Source organism: Zonotrichia leucophrys, chromosome 2 (genome assembly GCF_028769735.1).
Source record: "Zonotrichia leucophrys gambelii isolate GWCS_2022_RI chromosome 2, RI_Zleu_2.0, whole genome shotgun sequence".
NCBI classification, from domain to species: Eukaryota; Metazoa; Chordata; class Aves; order Passeriformes; family Passerellidae; genus Zonotrichia; species Zonotrichia leucophrys.
The window spans coordinates 102,518,088-102,542,875 of NC_088171.1; the positions used below are offsets into that span (position 1 = coordinate 102,518,088).

At 37.1% G+C, this 24,788-nt stretch overlaps 1 protein-coding gene across 8 annotated transcripts in view; it reads right to left on the reverse strand.

Annotated features, from left to right (window-relative positions):
• Positions 1-24,788, reverse strand: part of PTPRM (protein tyrosine phosphatase receptor type M) — a 443,102-nt gene that overhangs the window by 172,475 nt on the left and 245,839 nt on the right. For all 8 annotated transcript variants that reach the window (XM_064705880.1, XM_064705877.1, XM_064705876.1 and 5 more), the window contains exons 12-13: positions 2,960-3,233; positions 1,795-1,831 (exon numbers count right to left, since the gene is read on the reverse strand). In XM_064705880.1, coding sequence (XP_064561950.1) covers positions 1,795-1,831; positions 2,960-3,233 — 311 coding nt within the window. The remainder of the gene's footprint in view (positions 1-1,794; positions 1,832-2,959; positions 3,234-24,788) is intronic.

Sequence of the window (24,788 nt, forward strand, 5' to 3'; positions counted from 1 at the left end):
TCTGCTTTTCCCTTAAGTATCTCAGTTAGATCCAAAGGGCAAACATCTGTGCAGACAGCTACTTTTAATACCATATAAAAATATGTCATGGTCTCCATTTAATCTTTTTAAATTAATACAGATTAAAAATATAATTCAAGCATTCAGTTTTAAATCGTGGAAATCAGTGATTTACTGTAGCCCCCCAAGAAAATTTTGCACCAGGGACTAAAAATACCATCAAGGCTACCTCTGGTTAAAAAAAAAAAAGTCCTCACAACAACCTCTAACATTATTTTATTAAGAAAAAATCTGAAATATGCTTTCGAAACAGGAATGTAGGGAGATTTTATTAAAATAAAAGCTGCATTTCTCACATCTCCATTGCCAAATGGGTTAGCTCAAAGTAGCTTGTTGCTATGGGAGCTATTCCAATCCATGAAGTTACTCTCGCTTTTCAAATGAGAGAGTAAAAATTTTCAGTCAGCCAAGTAATTTAAATAGTTGAACATCCATTAGCTATCAGGAATACAAATCTTCAAAAAATTTAAAATCCATTCCTCTAATCATCTATTATGATTTCTGATGTACCCTAGTTCACCCCTGATATCTCTGAAGCTACTCGAAAACAATACCGGATTTCACTTGCATCTGGAATTAAACTCTCATCTGTATTATATTTGGGTTGAGTTCAGATACTTGAAAGATTTCTGTGGTTTAGTAAGCAGTCAGTATATTGAAATTAAAACTACTTCCTTTGGTTTGGAAAAGAGAAGAAGCTGGGAATCAGCTCAAAACAGGCATGAAAATGTATTTGTCAAATTAGGGAATATACAAACTTTCAACAGGGGTAACTTTATGCTAACATTTCTGTTACTTTTAAGAAATGACATTCTCATCCCATTTAGACTTAGAGGTGCTGATGAAATTGTGAAGTCTCCATGTAAAGGAAATCATGGTGGAATCTCTTCCATTAGGGAGAGTCATTAGAAACAAGCATGATCTCCTGCAAGGCGCAGTGGTATAGGGATGAAGCAGTTCTTGTTTCAGGCTCTTGCCAGGCGGTATTACCTGCTCCTACTCAGTGCTGCATGTTCTTTCCTGTTCCTCTACTACCATCTCCAAGTCAATTGTACTATTCCATCACTTCTTTTTCAGGCTTTTAAGTTGCCACCAGCTAAAAGTACTAAAAAGGTGAGACTACAAAGATAATCACAGATAGATCTAGTCCCCAAAGATAAATAGATCAGCAACGTGTTTATGTTTCCCTGTTTGGAGACAAAACCTATAGACAGTACTGTCTCAATTATACATATCTGTCTCATAAATGGTAGTATCATCTGCTGACAGATGAGTAAATATAGCGGATCTGTCTCATTAAAATGAAGAACATGGTATCTCTGCTTCTCTTTTATACAGCAATTAAGTTAAGGTAATTGCTTTCAAGTAAGGGGCAATTTTTCACTACCAATGTATAAGCAGCCAACATGTACTCTGCAATTGGCAATTTTACAACTCTACTATACAAATACAGACATATGTATGTAAGTGAGATCATATAAAAACCCAGAGAATATATTTTAAAAGCCCTGTGTTCAAGCAGACAACCAGAAGTAATTAATAAATTTATGGTTACAAACAAACAAACAAGCAAATTTTCTAAATCTCAACTAAGGATGCAAATGATACTATGAAAATTCTATATGTTTAGTGATCTGTTTTAGCAATATAAACACTTCTGGAAGTTTCCAAACACCATGTGAGGGGCAGGTCAACAAGCTGAAGTACAGAATACATGACATAATCCAAACATACCTTTTGTGGCTACCCTGACGCAGTCGATTTTAGTTTCCTGTGTCAAACAAAGAGCAAAAAGGTCACATCTTTTGTTTCTAGACAGAGAAAGTCATCCGTTATCCTATTCTTAAAAGTACTGATAAAATGTCAAAGCAGAATGCGCCTCATTCCACATTTAACTGCTTATTAGCTAACTCCACAGTGCTTTCTTAATATGGACAAGCACTGCTTGGGTATGGTATGTAAACATTTCACTTAAGATTCTTCTAAAAGAAGAAAATGTGAACGATATTCACAGGAGCACAGGCAAGTGTCCAGCTTTTTAACTGGCAACATAATGACCTTGGGAGATATTTCTTTTTCTAACAAAAAGTATAGTTTGAGACATCATGTTAGACAACTTTAGGAAGAAAAAATAATCAATGGTGTTTCACATTTGTGCACTGTCAGTGCACTGTGAATGAGGGAGCATTATGGTTTCTGGCAGAAAACATTTCCAGGCTGTCAGCACAGACAGCCAAAGCTTATCAAGAATTGAAGGGCTCTGGGTAGGTCTGTCCAGGAAATGAAAAACAATTCCAGGAAGAATTAGTCTGATGAAACATGATCTGTGAGGATCTTTTTACACACTTTTCATTTCAGTTCCATCCACTTCGTTTTCTTTTACTTTGTTTGCAGAAAAGAACAAAAAAAAAAAAAAGTGATTTCTAATTCAATCAGGACAACCAAATGAGAAAAAGGGAGATCAAGATGTTTCAAACTAAGGTAACAGGACTGGACATGCCAAGACAGATGTGCTAAAACCCACAATTGTGTTTGGCTTAAATGTGATGAAGGAAATCACATTTTCTTGTTCAAAGCAAGGAAAAAAAAAAACAAAAAGGAAGAAAAAAAGGCAGTCAGAATCACTGGACAGCTTTTAGCTAATAAGACAGAATGGTAACATACTACTTTGCCTGCTCACTACTGACAAAATGTGTGGTTTTCCCCTCCTCTTTCCTGTAACCTTTAATCATTAAGCAATATTGTGTTAGGAAAACTGCTATTTTTTAAACTCAGTGTGTTAAATTTCACGGTTACTTCATTTTCTCATTAGCAACTAAATTGGGCATCCTGCTAGTTGATGCCAATCATTTATTTACACACAAACACTGTATAAAATCATGCCTGTTGCAAGACCTACCCCATTGGCTCTGCTAGCAGCTTGGAAATAGATGCTGTAGCTCTTATGAGGAAGAAGAGGAGTATTCCAGAAACCACTGTAGGTTTTGTTATCACCAATAGTAAAAGGCTGAGCAACTAGTAAACCATTGGCTGGAATCTCTGCAGCAAAGTAGTACTGGGAATTCAAGAGTGAGGCATTCTGGAAATGAATGGGCACTGGGTAGCACTTCAGGATTTCAGTTGTCTTTTTGGTCCTCCGTGGGCGCTCCTCCTCAACAACAATTTGATAGACACTAAGAGAATAGAAAAGAAAGAAGAAAAGAAACAGTAGTTATTTTAAAACTTGGGCAGTCAAACCATCCTAAAACTATAACAGTGTACCAGTATTTATGGGAAAAAAACCCAACTGTTAAAAGAAAAGAACACAGGAAAAAAAATGACATTTTAATATTCAAAGTTTGTGGAATAGATTCATGCTTTCAAGTTAATTTTGTTCTGGAAAGACAAAAATAGCCATACACATCACCGCTTTTCACACAAGTGAATGCACATTTTACTGTTCAAACTCTGGTACAGAAAAATTGTGTTTAACCAGTGCTAAAATGTGAAATTAAGTATTATTTTGTTCACCAAAGCAAGCATAAAGCTATAGAGTGCCTTCTCTAACCTGTTATCTTACATAAATGAAATTAAATTAGTACAAAGATAACAATGAAGACATAAATTACAGAGAGACAGGGACCAGTATTTGCTTAATTGTTGACATTATAAGTATTTATAAAAATACAAAGCAAAATATCAGTGGCATATTGACTACTGCTGAGCAAGTATAAAACACTTTTTGATAACACTATTATCACTCAGCAAAGCACTTTCACACATCTCATAGATAACCGTATTTTTCAGACTCTGCATTCTGCAAAGCAAGTCAGTTTGCACTTGCAGTCTCTGCTGTACTGGGACCTACAGAGAATAGTCCATCCCTCTCCACTGTAAAGGTGCTATGGACATTCAAACAGGAACAAAGAAATTGCAATTTCTGCTGTATATGCAAACAGTGTAATCATTATACTGTTGCAGTTGCTGTAAAAGACTGAGTCAGTGCTTTTAAATCCGTGATGTGGGAAGTCCATGTCTCTAAAGAGGACTGGCTTACAAGCTTATTGCTTCACTGGGGACCAGTGATTCTTAATCAGTATTTGTCTCCTGGAATCTTGAATCCCAGTAAAAAAGTCAGACTAGATAATTGATGTCAAAGTGGCAATGTGTCCACATTTTTGTGCAACATCTACATCCAGTAACACTTTATGATCTTTCAAGTTGACAGTTCATAAAAACCAGCAATCTCTGCATAGAAAGCTTCTTAAAGATGAAATATCCACAGAGTCTTCTGATGTATTACTGTTCCTGTCATCTGTAGGTAGAGAATTATGTTTACAGAAGATTCTGCCCAAAGTACAGGGACACATGGGCTGAGCTTTTGCAGGACCATCTCAGTCTGGACCCAACAGGGTTTATTGGCTTGGTCATATCCCTGCACAGCTGTGGCTACTTCTCTTCTAGAGGCAAACCTGGTTTAGAAATAAAGGGATGAACTGTCCAATGACAGGAGGGATGGTGCTTTAAGCAACCTGGAGGCAAAGGCATCCCTTGACCAGATTAGGGGGTCAGACTAGATGATCTTTAAGGTCCCTTCCAACACAAACCATTCCATGATTCTAGGACGCCACCATTTAAGGTCTGCAGAGTCTTTATAGTCAAATATCACCAAGGGGCAGAAAATGCCAAATTTCTTGACTCTTGACCATCTTACTGTTTTTTTACCAGACTTACTGATTATGTGCCACAGACCTTGTTGACTGTATTTTTAAGATCTAGCATCTCCAGTAGAAGATGCTGGACTTCTATGGTCACAAAAAATGCCCACAAAGTTAACACTGAGAATGTACCTCTCCTGCTGCCTGATTTAGACTTTCAATATAGTGCAGCTTTAGCTCAGTGTTAGCACATTTAAACCTATCTGCCTTCATGAAGATGTCTATACACCTACAGTTCCAAGAGACCTGAGCAGAAAGAGTGTCCACTTATAGGTCAACCTAATTGCTTCTCAGACTCCATTGATTATAATAACTGAACACTTAGCTCACATGTAGACATCTAAAAGTGGACACTCAAATTTAAATGTTTTAATTGAATGCTGAACTTCACACAGAAATCTAACCATGCATAAATTTAGTACAGCCAGGGACAGAGGAATGTCTTGAGGGTTTACTTGAATGCCTCTGCTTGTACATTTTGCAGCTCTGTGCAATAAGAGATATTCTGCTTCATATCAAGCAGAAACATTTTCATTAGTTGATTAATTCCATGCTGAGTAGTAAATGAAGGTCAATCCACAGCAATGTTTCTTTGATCCTGCGGGAACTGATTTGTAAAAAACCTAGCCAGAGAATATCTGCATTAAAATCTTGGTTCTCCTCTTACAAATCAATTTTGGACATGATTACTACAATTAATTTTCTAGAACAAAATAGAGTTGCTTAGAACTTGGACTCCAAGCTACTTTGACGACAGCATGTTGCCTCCTCTAACTATTAATTTGCAGTATTAATCTACAATAAACACCATTTGCAAACTTAAATGGAGTACTGGAAAAAAAAGCAGAAGGTGATGTAAACATTTAGTCTTGCAAGATAGTGGAGCAGGATATGCTTGCCTAATACTGCAGCAAATATAAGAATCCAGCAGTTTCACTAAGCAGGATGGATAGTAAACTCAGTTACTTTCTCCTTGCAGCAGGCCTGAATATAAGAGGGACTTCAGACCAGATGAGATAGTATGACTTTTTTCAGTACTGAAATGAGGATTCCCCTGATTTTTCACTCAGTGATTAAAGCTAAAGACATTTAGACATTTTACAAACAAATTTGTCATTAAAACGCTCCTTTTCCAGTAGTAAATCCGTATTTATTTATACTACATGCACTACTCCTTGTATACCTTTTAGATGCCTGCCATCTACTCATTTTCAGATACTTTAAAGAAAGAAGTAAGTTGACTGGAGCAATTTCAAACTCAAAATGTCTTTTAATCCTTACTCCACAAGACAAATTAGATTTGCAAGCATCTAGACCTCAAATCTATTTGCTCTTTAATAATTTAAGCACTGAAAGGTCAAACAACTCTTTTCTGTTCCCCTTCATCAAAATCCAAGTGCTAATGAAAAATAACTAAATCCTATCTGCTGGCCAATTTCCACCCACTGCTGTTTCTCTGATGTAAATTAACACATTATGAGCACCTGGGTCAATGGAAACCTGACAGAATTTTACCAGTGATACTTTTTACATTTGTACAAATGAGATCATCTTGCTGATGAATTTTACAAAATTACCCCAATTACAATTATAATCCAAAAGCTTTCTCTAGGTCTTACAATTAATATTACTTTAATATGTAACAGCTGGACTGCCTACTCTGAAAAGCGTTCAAGCTCAGTGAATTGAGCTAGCACTGTGCCACAACTCTACTATTTCTCTTACGCATTAGTCAGATTTCGGGTTTGTTCAAAGTTGAATTATTCCTTTTCCACACCTCTACATTTCAGAGAATAAAGTCTTCTTACCTGTAATCCAGAAAATGAATTCTACACTACACTGAAATGTGCTCAAAGTATATTGGTTATCGACAGCATTTAGACTGATTTTCCAGAAGCAAAGAAATGTAATTAAAGTATAATTCATGTTACACAGTTCTACTACAGAATTTAAATGCCTTGGAAATTAAATTCAAAATTTATTTTTTGAAATTAATAGTTCACTGCTGCATTGGGAAAGGAACACATGGCAGTTATTTTTGATCTGGGGTTCAAATGCTTCAAATTTGGGGATTAAAAAGGTGTATGGAAAAAGAAAAAAAAATATATCATTTTTACACTGCTTTTTATTCTAACAATTCCAAACCAGTTCCAAATTTAAATGATTATGCAAAGATACAGATCTGAACACTGTACTTTAATTATTGTAAGAAATTAAACATAGCCCGTCTCTCAGATGTGCTATGTTTATTGAATATTTATTCAATATTTATTGAATTTGGACTGCTTAAATTGGAATGGTGTGTCAATGTCTGATAAATACACTAATTTTTTTTCAGAGCTGAAAAAGAGACATGAAAGCAGAAAGAAAACCATATTAGCACAGTAATAAAAGATGCTCAGAGTACTTAGACAAATGAAAATTTCAAAGAAGATTTAAGTATATACCTAGTCTTAACTACATGATATGATGGGTTTTGGCAACCTCCTGAATCAGGACATTACTTCACATTACTGGAATGCTGTAAATCAAATTTTAATGAATCAAAGTCTCATTCAAAGTTACACAATAACCTTCCAAGAGGGACCTATTGGATGCAAACATAGACTTCAGAAGTCTTTATACAGGAGTAGGTACGTGTACATACTTAACATGTACAATCTAGGCATTTATTGAAACTTCTTAATCTATAATTACATCTAATTCCAAAGTAATTCCAAATTGCAAACAAAGGGAAAACAAGCTTGATTACTTCATTATTGAACTGTCAGCTCTATTTTGTCTATTTTGTCTCTGTAAAACAGTCTTGATGCTTTATATAATGGAAGCATTAAAGAAATTCTGAACATTAATTTCACAGAAGGGAGATGACCTAAGAAACTGAATCTAGACAAAGACTATCTGAATTTATTTACTAGTCTCAGTACAGCTGCTGTGTGCGATCCTCGGCAAGTCAGTCAACTATCATAAGCCTCAGAAATCCAGTTGTAAAATAAGAATAAGAAACTTTCTTGTTCCTGCTTCAATTGTTTAAAATCTCTTCGAATTCTTATTATCCTTGATTCCCTCCCACCCCTCCCCAAGAAATCTATAAACCCTGCAAAGCTCTTAAGGTCCACTAGGAGTGCTCTAATAAGCTGTGTAAACTATTGGGCTACCTTTGCAGACTGTCATGGTAACACTCTTGAGCCTAATATGAAGTTTTCTGCTCACTGTTGTAAGTTCATGCTTTATTAGAAATATAGAAAACTGGTACTTTTATAGATTATTTCTGTATTTTGGCTTCCATGCTTACTTTGTTTTAATGCTTATGGAGTCAAACAATAGAATCTACATATTGACCAGTTATTCCCACACCCCTATTTATCTGCATGCTAGAATCACTTTACTGCATTTTTCTACTAAAACACCAGTTCCAATAGAGGGCAAAATTAAGAAACCCAAACCCCACCCCATTATCACAGCTCTTAAGTCCATGAAGAACCTGACTGCTCAAACCATAAGAGTCTCCACAGTTTGTAGGGGGGAAATCTTCTGTAGACCCTGAAAATTCTTCTATGGTACTGCCATTAAGACTTTTAAAATGAATCAGTTGTTTTGTTCATGCTTTTTATCTAAAACTTCATATATCTTTGCTTGCCATGTGTTATGCAATTTTATTGCCTAATACTGCTTCTTGAAAAGAATACAGCCTTTGGACAGTTTTTTTTCTGTATAATATGCAACATAACTTCATCTCTGTCATCAGCTGTCTCTGACATGGTCATATCATATTTATATGTATTAACACTGGAGATACATATCTTTTTCTCCATGCCCTTATAATGCACTAGATTCTTGTAATTCATCTTGTAACTTCAAATTTTACAGTTCTAGAAATTATATGTAATTACACATATGTAATGCACCTTGAAATGGAAGAGGGAAATTACTCTTTAAAGGACAGGAATTAATAATTTATGGCTAGCAGGCAAATAGAAAAAGGCTACAAGAAATTGCCACTAACTCTCCTTCTACTGTGCAAGAGACTTATTTATTATAAGTGGATTAAACAAAGGTGATGAACAACCCCTTATTTATCAGGTGTCTCACCATCACAGCAACACAGGCTTTGTCAGTGGGTGAGGAGTTCTAGCAACACCTAATATACACGGAATAAAATATACTCTGTATGCAGTAATTTCCAGAACGGATTCCATGCCAGAGAACCAGCTGAATAGCAGTCCTGTCCTGCTGACCACTGTCCCTGTAGTCACCTTGCATATTTTATCAAAGGGGAATGACACATGGTTCAACTGTGGACTAAAAGTAAGACCAGGGAGTTTTTGATTAGCAGCAGTACAAATGAGTGTACCTACTAATGATGGAGAAGGCTGTTTAAGGCAGACACCTCTATTTCAGAGACATTTTATTCGGGGGATCAGAGATTTTTTGGGTTTTATGCAAAATACAGCATTGCTCGCTATAGCTTCTAAAAAAAGCTGAAGAAGCTTTAAAAAAATCCCTTGTAGGAACATAATGTTCAGATATGAAAATATAGAACTTAGGGTGAAGAAAAACAAGCAGACTAAGCAAAACCTCTAAAATGATATTGCTGTACCCACAACAATGCCAACAAGCATTTTTAAAATCATACATTAATATGTAATTTATATGGGGGGGGAAGTGATTTAGGCAATGACGCAAGTAATATACACGCAAAACATAATCATAAAAATTCTTCCAATGGTTCCCATTTAAGCACTTGACATACTAGTGTTAGAGGCATATTTCCTGTTTCTTTGGGTGAGTAAAGGGAATCTTAAATCCTTATAGCTTTTTGGAGCGAAGGGAATCTTATATCCTTTTAACTTTTTGTTTGCATCTTTACTTGAAGCTAGGAGGTTCCATGTACACAAAAGCTTCACCATTCTTTGGCAGGTTTCTAACTCTGATGAATGATTGTTGCCTCAGAAATGTAGAAAAGATGCTAAGTAAATAAAATAGTTTGTGCTACCAGCTTGTTCAAACTTGAATGGAATGATTCTACTTTCACACCTGCCTTTATTTACTAGCTTTTGCAGGTCAAGAGATAAGTCTGGTTAGATTCTCCAAGGCAGGGCCTTTCTAAATTCTCAGGAAATACTATTACTGGCACCTCAAATTTTCAGCTCATGGGGGAAAAAATAAAATTCAAGGAATCTTTTGGAATCAGACCTGGCATGAACACAAGAGAGACTAATATTATACAGCACCTCCATTGTCATGCAAGGAGCCCTATTTCTCAGATCAATCACAGCAGAAATACCTAAACGGCTGTAAAGGAGGAGATAAGACAGCTTAGGTTCAGTCCCTGGAGATAGTGCCAAATGTAAACTCTCAGGTGTCGTAATAAGCTTTATCTTCACAGACCCAAGTCCACTGGGGAACAGTATCTGGTTTTTAATGTAAAACTCCTAAGCTGCTTTGCGACTGCCCAACTCTTTTGTATGGATGGTCTCAAAGACTTAAAAGTCAGCATTTACAAAGGAGATTTTCTGGGGAAAATACATCCAAGCAAACCTCTCCTTAGCACTCCTATGGTTTTATGCAGGAAATCCTGACAATTTTTCAAATGGAAAGCATTATGTCACTGGAAGTTAAAGATATTTTGCTTGTTCTTTCCTCTAAGGACAGTCACCAGGGAAGGATACAACAGGTTCAATTCCCTTGAGAAGGGAAACATTTGCTACATAGTATCTCAACTGCAGAAGAGACAGGCTCTGAAAACAGTAATTTAATGGCTACCATAAGTTCATAACACTTACAAATTCTTTTCTCCAGATGCAGAAGAAAGAATACATGTCTCTTTTGCAAAGTGGACTCCCTAGGATTTAAGGGGACCCATGAGAGCTTTGGCTCAGAAAATTGCATGAAGAAAATCTGCAGGGAAAAGGAGACAGCGATGCATGCTCCTTCCACTTTCCAGGGGCCAGGTGAATGCCACCTAGTCCTGATGACAGTGGGTGTTTAAGTTTTCGTCTTATTTCCTAGTACAGAGATTCACTGGTTTAGAGAATCTAAGCACATTTGTCAGGGGCAGAGAGTGTCCAGCAAAGAGTGCCCATCTTCACCCTTGTAATTGCAGGCAACCATAACACCTTTCATGAAACCTTTCTGAAATGTTTCTGCCTTTAGATTCAGACATCTCAAATGACAATCCAAAATGAAATTTTGTTTTGTTAGTAGAGAAGGGGAGAGACAGAGGGAAAAATCTTACAAGAATTTCAGTTGTAATACTTTGTTATTTAGCAGGACAATAAAGACTGTGGCAGTAGATAATCTGTACTTGGTTTTACAACATATAGCCTGCTGATGGACTGCAGTTTTAACTTTGTCCCATCCATCCTTTGCAAAAAATCAATAAATTCAATACATATGCTAACCTATACTTGTTCAAAAGAAGTATTAGTTTACTATTGAAACAGCATATTAAAATTTATAAGACCCATTTGCCCAACAAGTATATAAGTGGTGGTTAGACGTAACTGTGGCACAAGAGACTGCTCTGTTGGTATTGTGAACTGGCAAGGGAATCAAAACTGCTCTCTCAACCCTCCCAACCTCCTTAATCCTTGATAAATATTGATGAAATTGTAATTTTTTTCTCCCTGGTTATACCACTGCATGGTTAATTATTTGTAATTGTTTAAATACTGGTGCCCAATTAGGACTTGGCAGTGTTATTACTGCACTGGCCTGCAAGAGCGACTGCCACAATTACCACAAACAGGATAACAAAAATGACAGGATGCAACTGTGTTTTTACAACTGTTATGTACATTGCTACACCTGAAATTCCTTCATCATCAGTTTCCCCATCCCTATTCTCCCAGGGGCTGAATACTGCCCTATACTGATATGATCCATCTGATGAGAGACAATGTCTTAGCAATCCTGCATATTTAGAAATAACCACCTAATTCTACCTTTCTTCTTCCTCTACAAGACAGCTCTTTGTTATTTTGTGGGGGAGGTTTTTAATTACTGTTTCATCTGCTGAAAATATTAAATGTTCTAAAATATTGCAGGCCACAAAAACCCCTATGATCAGAAACATACTTTTTCTGAAACACTTAAAACTTCACTGTGGCTTGTACTCTCCATATTTAATATAGATTTATGTATTTGGCTGCTTTTTCTTCCAACTCAAAAATGTCAAGAAAATATATAAATTTTGTACACAGTCTGTAGACCTGCACAATACAAAGTGAGCACAAAATGTAAATAAAATTAAGCCTGCTTAAAATAGTACTGTTTCACAAGGAGTTCAAAGCAGTTTTCTACAGGTGTAAGTAATATGGCACAAGAGAGAATTTCATTCTATATTCATAAAGTATTTCAGCTATTAAATGCTGGACAAGAAAAGGACATCTTTGACTACAGAGCTCCCCTAAAGTGCCCCATACGGTATCAATGAGATCAATCTGCTAAAAACAGGCTGCAAGTGATAAACTAAGAGGGGCACCAGAATGCTGGCAATGTATTTTGGTGGCGGTGTTTTTTTCCTCTTGGGTGTTTTAGGGGATTTTTGTTTGTCTGGGGGTTATTTGGTTTTTTGTTTGTGTTTTGTGGGTGGTTTTTTTTTTGTTTGGTTTTTTTACACAGAAAAAAAAGAAATACTGCAGACAAGTAATTGTGCATATGAAAACAGAGAGACAAAACAAAACTAGGAAAAGATTGAAATATTCAAGAATACAAAAGTTTACAGAAGGCAGAAATGTAGAGAAGAAAAGAAGAAAATAACAGATAATGTACTGAAAACAGCCTGACATGTATCATCCTGTCTGGTAACTAAGAAGTGAAAATAAAAAGCAGTAGTAGGAAAGATAAAATAAAAATGAAGTCTCTCTAATACAGATACACTTTAAACAAAGCATTTTTAACAACTTACGCCCAGCTATTTTTTTATAAATTACACACAGTGTTTGCAAAAGATTTTTGATTTCATAGCTATATTACAAAATCAAATGCCTTCTACAAACAAATTAATTTATTTCATATTAGAGCTGAAAAATCTTATTATATACTTTCTTAAGACTGAGAAGGGGGGATTGTTATCCAAGAATGACTGCCTACAAGATCTCTTTACACTCACTGTGACCTACTGAGCATTTTTTAAAATTGCTCTACCAACTGACACTTGACTTCTTCCAAAAATAATTCTGGCAAATGTAACCTTATAATCTTTTTGGTAGGTATGTCACCATTATCTTTTTGGCAGCAATAAAACATCTCTTCTGATAGCTCTTTCATGTATAAGGGGCAAAAATATTCCATTACATTGATCAGGTACTGGGTTTTTAAAGGCCATTTGAAACAGAAGATGCATCAAAGCCTTATAAATAGACTAAGACACTATAAGTTTTACTGCAAGAAATCCAGAATGTTGTAATTCCATCTCTATTCCACATGTCATCTGTGATACCCAGCTCCCACCTTCAATATGCTCAGCTCCTTTTAGTATCTCCCAGACACTGGCTGGAAAAGAGGAGACACATGCTGAGCTGCTTCTGGGCTCCATCCTGGCCTGCTGGTTTGAGAACTGTAGCTCTCTGCTGATGGCCTGCATGAAATGAACTAACTCATACCCTAACACAGCCTAACCCTCCAGATGCCAATCTGGGTCTTTCACAGAGATGCCAAAGTATGTGAGAAACTCACTATTTATGCAACATTCAAATTATTGCTTGAAAATTTCCAAGAGGTCCTCTATGAATGAGGGAATGAAGGAACATATAGGCAGATGAACAGGATGATACTTAAGCCTTGTTTTCTTAGGAAACCAGGAAAAAAGTCAGGTGTAACCTTTAACTTATTTATGAGTCAGAAAGTTTAATTCTAATCTTGGACATGTAATATAGCACACAGAAGACAAGGAGTACTCCCTTTCTTCATTTTACCAGCGAAAAGCTTTATTCCTACTGAGTAATGACTTAGTCCTGCTAGGAACCAGATACTATTGATCTCACTCCACATGGCTTTATGCTCTTAATTTAAAGCCAAGCAGCACTATCACTAACTTCAGTGATGCTGGTCTAAACTGAACTAACCTGAAGCTTTAGATCCTCCAGGGCTTTGAGACCAACTTCATTACCAAGCAGTAAAAACAGGGATGTCTCCTACTTTCTTTATGCTCTTCTCACAATTTGCCTTTAAAATGAATGCAAACCACAGAGAGATTGTGAGGTTACTAATTCCACAAATAGTCCACAATGCCACTGAGCCTATTCTGAGATATTCTGAATAATAATAAAAAAATAATCTTTGAATTAAAAAAAAATAAATAATTTTTCAGAGAGTGAGCTATACATTCTGCCTATTACACCACTCCTCACCATTGCCAAGTTGTTTACAATCATATATAGGGATCTTTTCCTCTTTTTCTTTAGAGTATTTCCAGTTATTTTAACTTGAGATACAGGAATGGAGAAAGCATGATATATTGACTTACTGAAAGCTAAACAGATATTGTCCCTACCCCCAGCAGAAATAAAACTGTGCTCTCATCAGCACTGATCCCCAAGGCTTGACTTCCTAGGCCATCCTTCCCACCTCAGCAAGGCTCCACTTTCCTGGAGCCAGAAACACATTGCAGTTCCTCTCCTGACCATGTGAGGAGGCTTAGCTCCTCTTCATCTTTGCAACAGAGCTCTCCCTTGGGGAAGAAGGGCTACTCATTCTCTAAGCAACATTGCTGTGTACAAACAACTAAAAATAATTTAAAAAGAAAGTTGCAGGTATAGATTTCAAGAGGTTATTTCTGCTGTTAACAATGAACAATTGTTAGCAATTGTTACTACGAATTGTTACTAACAATCTGTACTATCCTGCTACTGATGTGCTCTTAATTTGAGTACTTTCAGTAATCACCTATTCAAATCAAAGCAGTGAGGGGAGAAGGAAGAGGGCGAGAGAGAGATGGGGAGAAGGAGGGATGCAGAGGAAAAAAGGGAGAGACAAAGAGGGAGAGGCAGAGGGGGTGGGAGACTTCTGTGTAAAATCCTGCTGAGAAGAGGAATGTCAGTTAGTCACAAGTTATGTGGGAAGTTTTTATAACGAAAACAACCCATCATCAGAGTTACCTGGGTTTATGAAATATTTCTCTCCAACCTTGTTTACAGATATTTATATGATAAGACTTTCTCCATCCTTCAAAATTTGTATGAAAAAAAAACTTATTTACATCAGAATAGCTTAGAGTAACGCCCACAATCCCTTTAGCATGCAGAGTAGCACAAAGAAATCACTTTGGTATATTCCAGTTTAAAGGACAAATAGCAAATCAACTTAGATGTTCAGATTTTTACATTTGTCATGCTGTGGAGGTGTTTGTGCTTAGCTGAGTTCAGAGGACAGTGTGTAACTCTTAGCACAAAGAGCATATGACCTAAACTGGTCTTGCTCATAAAATATAATAATGAAAACAGTTAATAGCTGGTCTTGCAAAGACCATTTTTGTTAGATGCCACATGTCTGATATAACCACACAACACTGAATATTTCAGTCTTGTAACTTTAATTTCTCTTTGTCCTGGCTTGATCAAGATAAGATCAGTTCTAAATTGCTTTGGAATATTAGCTGGGTGCCACGAATTTATTTTGTATTCTCTCAACCATAACTCATTACATGGAACTTGCCTGGCATCAATAAGTCACTGTGGCTTTTGTGTGTGCACGCGTGTGTGGGAGCGTGCGTGTGGCTCAATGCCCTGCTGCTAGGCTATTTAGTGATAAAATCTGATATAATAAAATATTAATTACAGCTGAAAGGTTGGGTGAGAAATATGAACTCAATTACAGTCCCACATTGTGAACAAAGGGCACGGTGAAAAAATCCTTTAGTTATAGATGTTTGGGATAATAAAAGAACAACTAGAACATTAGACTCAAACTGAGTGCTCCCTAAAAGGCCACCTGTTATTAATCTTCACATCAGGCATAGAATTTCAAGTAAATTAGGTCAAGATGAAAGACTTTTCCTGCTGATTTTTTTACTTAACTAATTTAAAGCTTTATCTGAGTATTTTTTCTTTGATGTCACTAAAATTTAGTAATTGGAAATTTGTAACAAGCACAAGGACACAGCAATTGTAATGAAAGTTTAGATATCATATCTAGTATGCAAAATGATCACCTTATATTGTGTCAAGAATTAGCAATTTTTTCTAGAAGTCTTAATTTTAGTCAGATTGCCAGTTTCTCAGAAGTGTAAGCAGATGTGGTTATACCATCTTAGAAATCCTCTTTTTTGGTTTGTTTGTTTTTCAAAAAATACCAGCAGTGGAATATAAGTTATTCTAAGACTTCTGAATACATACATTTTTGTTCATCGCTTTGATTAACCCGAGTTTGAAGTCAGAGGCATTACCAAAGACTTAATAGAATGTGACCAGATTGCAAACAAGCAAAACTGTGATCCAAAGTTAGTCCAAATCAAATAATATGACCTTGAAATCCTATGCTTAGTAGCAAATCATAAGAACTAAGAAATCTTATCTATTACTGCAGGCTAAAATGTGCTATTAGATCATAAAATAAGATTCTCATTGTCTGATGAACTGTGTTCTCTATAAACATTGTTTTCTATTTCAACAAATTTTGCTGAAACTATGGCAATGTATTTTGGTACCAAGCCAGAAAACAGACTTCCAATGAATTTACATTTATGACACTTGGAACAATCCAAAGACCATTTCAAAGCTTCTTAATCAGCTTTATGTTCTTTGCTTAATTTCTTTTTAAAAAGAACACAGAAAAATGGTAAGTTCATAAGTATAAGATAAAAGTATCTTGGTACAGCAAGCAAAGTGCTTTTATAAGCCAATATTGCACCATTTAACTCACCAGTTTTCAGGTTGCCAAAGCCAATTTACACAACAACAGGAAAGCATGGAAAAAGGAGTAAAGTCTCGTCACAGTTTACAATAAATTAAAAAAAGCAAAACTGTCTAAAATAATTTAGTCTAAAAAACAACAAAGTTAAAGGAGATCTGAAGGAAATATTCAAAATGGAAAGCCATGTCATGGCTGGCTGTTCCTTTCTTTTCAATCTGTCACAGAGAAACAAAATGCTGATGTGCACAATGGTACTCCAGTACAGATCAATGAGGAAGATACAAAAGAAAATTCCAGGAGTCTGAACACATGCAAACCAATATGCACAGCCCATCTTATCAGAATCAGAAGAATCACTTCTGCAAGTGTATGCCTAACTTTCTGATACTCAGACAGCTCACTGCTGCTTGAAAATTGCTTATGACTGGAATGCAAAGATTCACTACAACACACCTTCAGCTCCAGCAAAGCTGTTGATGGCACCCAAACCATCAGATTCCACCTGGTTCCATCCTGCTATGTGAGGCAGGGAGCAGTGAAGAAACAGACTAAGTGTTTTTCTTACTATAGAATATGACAGAATGCTGTTACCCTTTCTTCACAAATTATGTAGAAAATAGATCTAGCAAGGTCTGAATGACCAGTTTACTTGGATTCTCAAGAAAAGAGGAAGGCCAATTCCCACCTAACAGAGGCAACTGTATTTCTTTAAGTCTAAATGGGATGAATGTGTTGTGTTATGTCATGTCCACTAAACAGTTCTGAGATTCAATCATCTCTTTTTAAATAAATACTATAATATATTGTTTTCATTCTACAGTCTTCAGGGTAGCTGGATATGATACAATAAAATACTGTACTGGAATTAGAAGACATGAAGTAACACAAAAAAACAGTAGTCTTCACACAAACCTGTAATATCTATATGTCCAAGTAATATCTACTTTCAAAGAAAGCTAGGGCCACTTTCAAACAAGATTTCTTCCTCAAGAGCCATGAAGATCAATAGCTACACAACATTAAATTAGAAGAACAATGAAAAAATACCTTGAGAAATGATGTGATGTCCTTAAGGAATGGGAACATTGCCTCAGATCTAAATCCATGCATAAAAGATAAAGATACACTATTGCTCAGCCTCTTGTATTCAATACCCAATCTATGCATGTAATATGTGATGCTGCGTCCTAGAGCAGTGGTTTTCATTCTGTTCTCCACAAACTTGTAGAAAATGCAGTTTGCAGAAGGTTAGAAAAACATACAGCTTAGGGATTTCAAATCACAACAATTAGCTCTGCATTACACTGAAAGATCGTCAGGGGTTTATAAATTAAAAAAGTAATTTTATTAAGAGAAACTGATTATAAAGATTACAAGTAAGTGATATTCTAGTTCAATGTTTTCTAGTAAACAACAGATTACTGCAATGCTGTGACTATAGAGTGTCCATGAGGTGTGGACAGTCTGCAAATGCACCCATGTTCATGGGCATGACTACGGCCAGTTGCACAGTTTTTATTTATAAATGTGAATTAATATGCACATGCAAGTTGATCATATTACACAGAAATTAAGAAGTACAATTTAGAGCAGGAGATGTGCTAATGGATTAATAACACTGTTAACACTAAATATATCCTACATCTTCTACAAAGCTGTGCACTGGAAATTCACTACTCACTGGGAATTGAGCTGGAGAATTAAGAAAATAGATGCATTAAAATGAGCAGTTTATAAGCAGAGGAAGAATGCTTATTTTCTCCCTTTATTCAAGGATGCTTTGCAATCTGCTGGTTTGTGTACAGCACAGGAAGAAAAATATTTGCTGAGGCAGCTGACTGAATACACAAGCCAATTTCAACAGGTTTTTTGATTCAAAGCTTGAAAAGTGTTTAGTGCTCATTAAAGCACTCACAGAGGATATGAAGTTTTTCATCTATTCAGAGGATTCAAAGAAGAACATGGAGAAACTAGCTCAAACAGATCCACTACAGTCATTTAAGATGTTGTCTCATTTGTCCATTTGCTCCTGGCCAGATGCTTTGTTTCCATAGGAAAACTGGTGGGAAGCAGCACATGCCTGTGCTTCAGTTGCAACTGCAGAGGCCAGCATTATCACATAAGCACCCAAGGCACAGGCACATTTTCTCCTGCTGGCTCTGCTATAGGAGAGCAAGCCCACAACAAAAATAACCACAACAGAATTCTCGCCTCTCAATGCTATCGTCTCTTTCCACAACTTAAATACAGTGGGTTCCGGTCCAGCAATTTGGAAACGGAGATTACTGTGTTAATTTTCATTCTTTCTTCCCTACAAAAAAGCTCAGCAGGGCACTTCAATCAGCAGTGCAAAATGATGCAGGCAGACATAGAACACAAGTCACTTTTTGTGGCATCGTCCCCAGTTTTCAGGACTTCTGTGGATAAATACAAGGCTGACCTTCTATTCTGTCAGGGAAGGTATAACTCTTCCTCCTCCCTGCACTGGGAATGACTCTGGTAGGATTAGGTGGCACAGAAACCTTGGCAGCATGACATTGTACAGCTCTTCCCACAGGAAATCTGGCTGTAGATAAAAGATTCTGCACAGTTCAGGATTAGCACAACTGTTAAATACAGATGAGATTTTGGCCTTGTGCTTCTACTACCCTACAAGGTTAATCTTGAAAACAGCTTCAACTCCAGATGGGAGAATGCAGTTAATACATCTGTCCTCATCTGATTTCCCCATGGAACTTTCTCCCTAAATTCAACATTTTTATAATGCCTTACACATCTATCCTACCACTCTCTGATGCTGTTTTAGGCTAAGGCTTTTACACTTCACCTGACTAAAGAGCTGCTGCTCTCAGTTGTAGGGCCCAGTAAGTGACTCTAATGTTTCTTTGTGTCATTTAATGTAATCCAGTTGAGCAGATTAGCTTTTACTTAGCTATGCTTTAGAGTCATGATGCTTGTTGTAAATGCCAGTGATTTCCTTTCCTTAAATGAACAGTGTAACAGAAAGTTTACATGTTAATATTCAGGAAAATGAATACTCCTTCAGCATCAAGTGTGGGGAATGATAGTGTTTCACTTGGAGTGCTTTTCTATAGCTTTTCTTCCTCTTTCCATGCAGCACTTTTCTTTATCCTTTAGTTTCCTTTAACATTACTTAGTATCAAGTAAAAAGCATTTATTTGATTGCTTGCAATGTATGATCAAAATGCTTTAGTACAAATGGTTCAATCAAAAATTTATACTGAGAGCTAGGAATTGCCCCAAATTACTTTCTTCTGGAAACCACAGTCCTCCTACTGTACATTTAAGTATTAGCAACAGAATTCTTTTTAATGCAATCATTTAGTTTTTGCTAGTGAATAAAGGGCTCATACAAACTTACTCAAAATGCACAATACTGAAGAAAAATTCCTAAGGTCAACGGCAGTATGGAAATGCACCACTGTCAAAGAATCTGTAGAAAAGCCAATTAAAGTGGTACTGATCACTACTGTGTTGCAACCTAGATTAGAAAAATCCCATTGACTTTTTGCTTCTTGTCACTCAGACATCTCTGATCCACGTGAGAATCTTGACAAAAGTTTGTGCTCTTTTGGGGGTAGTCATGTGCAGAACACTGAAAAATGAGCTTTTGGTGCCATAGTGCTGTGTGACTTGAACTAGCACCACCTTCCTGACAAGTACATATACCTGTTTCAATTCACCACTGCCTAGAGTTATATTTTTGGTCTTTGACCTAAAACTGCTCTCCTTCCCCTCTAAAGTTTATTCCTCTGACGCATTTTTAGAAAATAACCATTTCTTCTCCTGGCCTTAACTGGCTAGTTAAAAGACAAGTCAAGCTCTCTTGATTCCTCCCTATGTGACACAGGTTTTCCATGATCATTTATGCCAAAACACTCCACTGTTGTAGTGCCAGTACAAGGCACAGGAGCTCACACGAGGTCCTGCCAGTGTCTTGTACAATGATGCTGATAGCTTGTCACCTTTGCTGGAAACCCCACCTGCTGAGTGCAGTCTGTTTGCCTATTTCACACCCATGCTGTGTTTTGAAGATTCACAGTCATACTGTGAGCCATCCACACACACTTTCTTCTCCTCTGTTATTTCCGAAAATGAGCCTCAATCTTACAACATGCATCCTTCGTATTAGCTTATAAAAGGCAAACTCTGGATCTCATCTATTCAGTATTTTCTGTGCAACACTCCAATCCAATGCTGCAGACAGGATTCCTGTCGAATGGATCAAAATGTGTTATATTTTAGATCTATAAACAAAACAGGCACTGAGTCACTTCTCAGCTGATATTCAGTATGTCACTATACAGCACAGTGAGCATGTACTTATATCACAGTCTCTGTTTCTGAGCTCTTATGAACCACTTAGAGATAAAAATTTAATTCAAATACTTAAGAAAGAAAAGGAACTGAATCTTGAGAATCACAAAAAATAGAAAGTACATGGCATAGCTAGAGCACAGAAATACTGATGTTCAACACTGCCAAGGCTTCAGCACTAGCAGGGGCCAAGCAGCCAAGGCTTCCAGTATGACTTGCAAGCCTGACCTGAGTGTTCATCGAGTCAAACAGGTGAACAAAGACCAAAGGTAACACCACATACTTTTCACTTGGGACATCTCCCTTTGGCATCTAGAATTTGAGAGGAAAAATACTGATGGGATTCAAACCTTCACAAAAACAAAAGAACTGAGGTAACATGAAAAGCTATAGTAATTTCACACAGACAAGGATATGGGAAGTGCACATACAGATAATACACATTAAGGTCACCAGAGAAGGCTCCCAGAGAGAGCAATGGGTTATGCATGCCTGACAACCCCTAACGACAGCTTTACAGGAGTTTAGAATGGGACACTCAGCACTGTGGATACCACTAACATACATGTGATGCTGTCAGAAAATTACTTTGAAATGTCTCCACAAAATACATCCCCACATAATCCTGTTCCACAACCACCAGGGGAAACGTAGCTGGCCCACATACCATGCCTTCAATCCTTCCACAGCACACAGCAAAATGAAAACAAATCCCTGGCACACTTCAGTAAGCACAGAGCGGCAGCACCTCTTTCTTATATTTTCGAGGACTGCTCTGGTTGTTCTGCATTTGAACTTGTGTATATTTAAACTGAGCATTCCTTCAAAAATCAGGCAATGCCGTAATTTCCACTGACGTTCATAAATCCTTCACTGTGGTCCCTACATTAAATACCTCCTTCTCTCAAGGCAAGCACCCAGAAGGACATTTGAGCCACCTACACACTCAGTAGGAGAAACATGCCTCTGCAACTCGAGAGGGCCACTCTGACAGGAAGGTAGGATTGTACCTCTCACACCGTCTCTATGGGATGATCAATGCTCCTTATCAAGGAACTTCCTAAACTAAGACATAAGTAGATGCTTACATTTAAAGACCTAAAATACACTTTATTTGGGATTTTTACTGTACAGGTCAACATCTGCTTAAGATACAAGTGTCTGAGATCTCTCAGGAGAGATGCGACATTCATACCAGCTTTTTCCACAATAACCTAACAACTCCAGCAGGTTTGCAGAAATCAGAGGCTGGGGTTACTGTTTTCAAACTGAGAGGCTTTCACCACACTGCTCCCACACCCCAACCACCTGTACAGCATTACTGTGGTGTCCTGGTGAGGCTGGCCTAGCGTGAAAACACAAATACAAGAAAAATCAGAGAGCTAGGAGAGTGCACAGGATGAAACCTGTCTAATTAAATGGAGACTCTCTTTCTTCTGTCCATTATTTTTGTTTTTATTTAAGTACCATCCAAATTGTAACACATCAAAAGTTCCATAACAAAAGGACATGGACTTCAGGTCTCATGTTTGCCTGAGGGGAGCTTCAGGAACTTCGTACTTCTAGCTAGAGGTTTTTGTTGCTCTATTGGAAACGTATGATACTTGAAAACAAGTTGGTGGCTCAGACTTGCTAACACTGAGTTGCTTAAAATCCATCTAAGCTATTTATGCAACACTGTCCTCCCTGTTAAATTGCTGGAAAGGTCCCCAGCAGGGCCGTAGCACCAGCCAGCTATCATTCTCCCCAAAATCCCCAGACATGATCAGGGCCAATTCCCAAATGGCAATCTTTTAAGGAATCCTAGTGCCTGGGAGCTCTGCAGTATGAATATGGACTGGTTTCAGCCAGTTGGCCCCAGCACAAGAGAATGGTACTGGACACACAAATTTCACTGGTAAATATGCACACCTGAAGTCTGAGCTCAAGTACATTAATCTGAACACTGAGTAGCCAGCCCTCTCAAACGGATCATGCAAAAACAACCCCGTTCTGTTCCTTGAATACTCAGAGACTGAGCTGTTCTTTTTAGTAAGTAGATTTAAGAAAAACATGTTTTATCAATTCTGACTTAAGCTGGCAATCCAGAGCCAGCAAAACAGGTGTGAGTTCCATGAGTTAATGATTCACTGGTTAAATTGTTGATGGACTTCAGTCTTCATAAGGGAGATGAGAAAAAACCCAGTGCTTCAAAGGATCTTAACAAAGAACTGGTAGAGATGAAATGGACTATCACGCTGTCAGAAGGAGAGGTAAGCAATATAGAGAAGACTATCATAAAGGATTTTGCAAAGACATGGTCTCCACTGCAATCTACTTAAGGATAGCATGGAGAAAGCATGTGAAAAAAAAGAGCAGAGCCTCCTAATAGTGCAGCAAATTTTTAAGTTGGTAATTATAACCAAAATCTGTGATAAAGTATTAGTGAGTTATGAAACTGAAATTAATCTCTTCACAGATATGGAATAATCTTTTTTTTTCTTTTATTCTTGAATTGCTCTAGCTTGCTTTACTTATTATGGATTATTTTCTATTAATTGCTAAGTGACAGGTGTCATTACATGCTCAGTTCTCAGTGAGACAAATTAGTACTTGAAGAAATCAAGGATCAATACTCGTTTTTCCCAGGGACTGTGTGAGAAGTCACAGTAAAAGGACCATGGAAATTTCTGAACAAGCTAACAGGACATGTGAAGCTGCACCACGCATGTCCAGGCAACAGGTACCATAAATTCTAGTTCAAGTTACAGTAAAAAAATCCAAGGACAAGTTCTACTGCATAAGAAAAAAGAATTACAGCATCTTTATAGCATAAGCAATTACTGCACTGTTCCCTCAACGAAACAGAAATTGACCCTTCTGCTGTAAATAATTATACTTGTTGCTATAAAGAAGTGACAATTATGGGCATTAATAAAACCCAATCCCTTCTCTACCACAGACATCCTCAAACAACTTTACTGGCTGCCTTACAGGTTGTAAAACTATGATTTGGAAAGAGCTGACCCTACAGCACACAATTCAGGCCTTTATGTTTACAGACCCTTAAGAAATAGAAAGGCTGCTTGTAGCAAGCAAATTAAAGAGTTCCTTCATGCTCTTTAGATCCTGTAGTCTCAAGTAATTTGAAAGGCTGTCTTTTGAACATGGCATTCCAGAATATTAGTGAATTAGTAATGCTACTTAAACACATATAGCTACATTATTTCAACACACCCATTTCTTTATCATTAATACACCTAATATCCAGACTGTTTTATCTGTGAGCTCTTGAAAGGGCAGAGTTCACGTTACATTTTATTGAGAAGCTTTCCAAATTCTGCTGATTAATGTACAGTTCTGATACTTCTCTCCTTAGCTGTGTCTACATGGGATTTTCTTTTTCCTCATTACTGTGTTACCACATAATGCCACTGGGAATAGAAGGAAATTACAAAAACATGCTAGCATTACATAATGTGCAAGGCAGGAATTGTGAGACGACATAGCTAACAATGCAGATATTGCAATGTCTTTATTGGCATGTGCTGTTGCCATGCTTTTTGCCTGCACAGAACACTAAAATGCTCTTATTGTGCCAATCAGCATTCTCCCATTTCAAAACTCATTTGATCACATACCCTGCATTTATAATTATACTCATGATGTCTGCCTTCATAATTCATGCACAGTAACTAATGCTGCACTCTTACTATGTAACACAGAAACTCAGACAGGAACTTTGAGAAGTGGATTTGAGGCCCAGGCATGTGGCTACAACATACTCACAAGAGCAATGCAAGAGTCTCATGGACTTTTCACAGTAATGGAAAATATCCTGAAACTTTGGTATTCAGA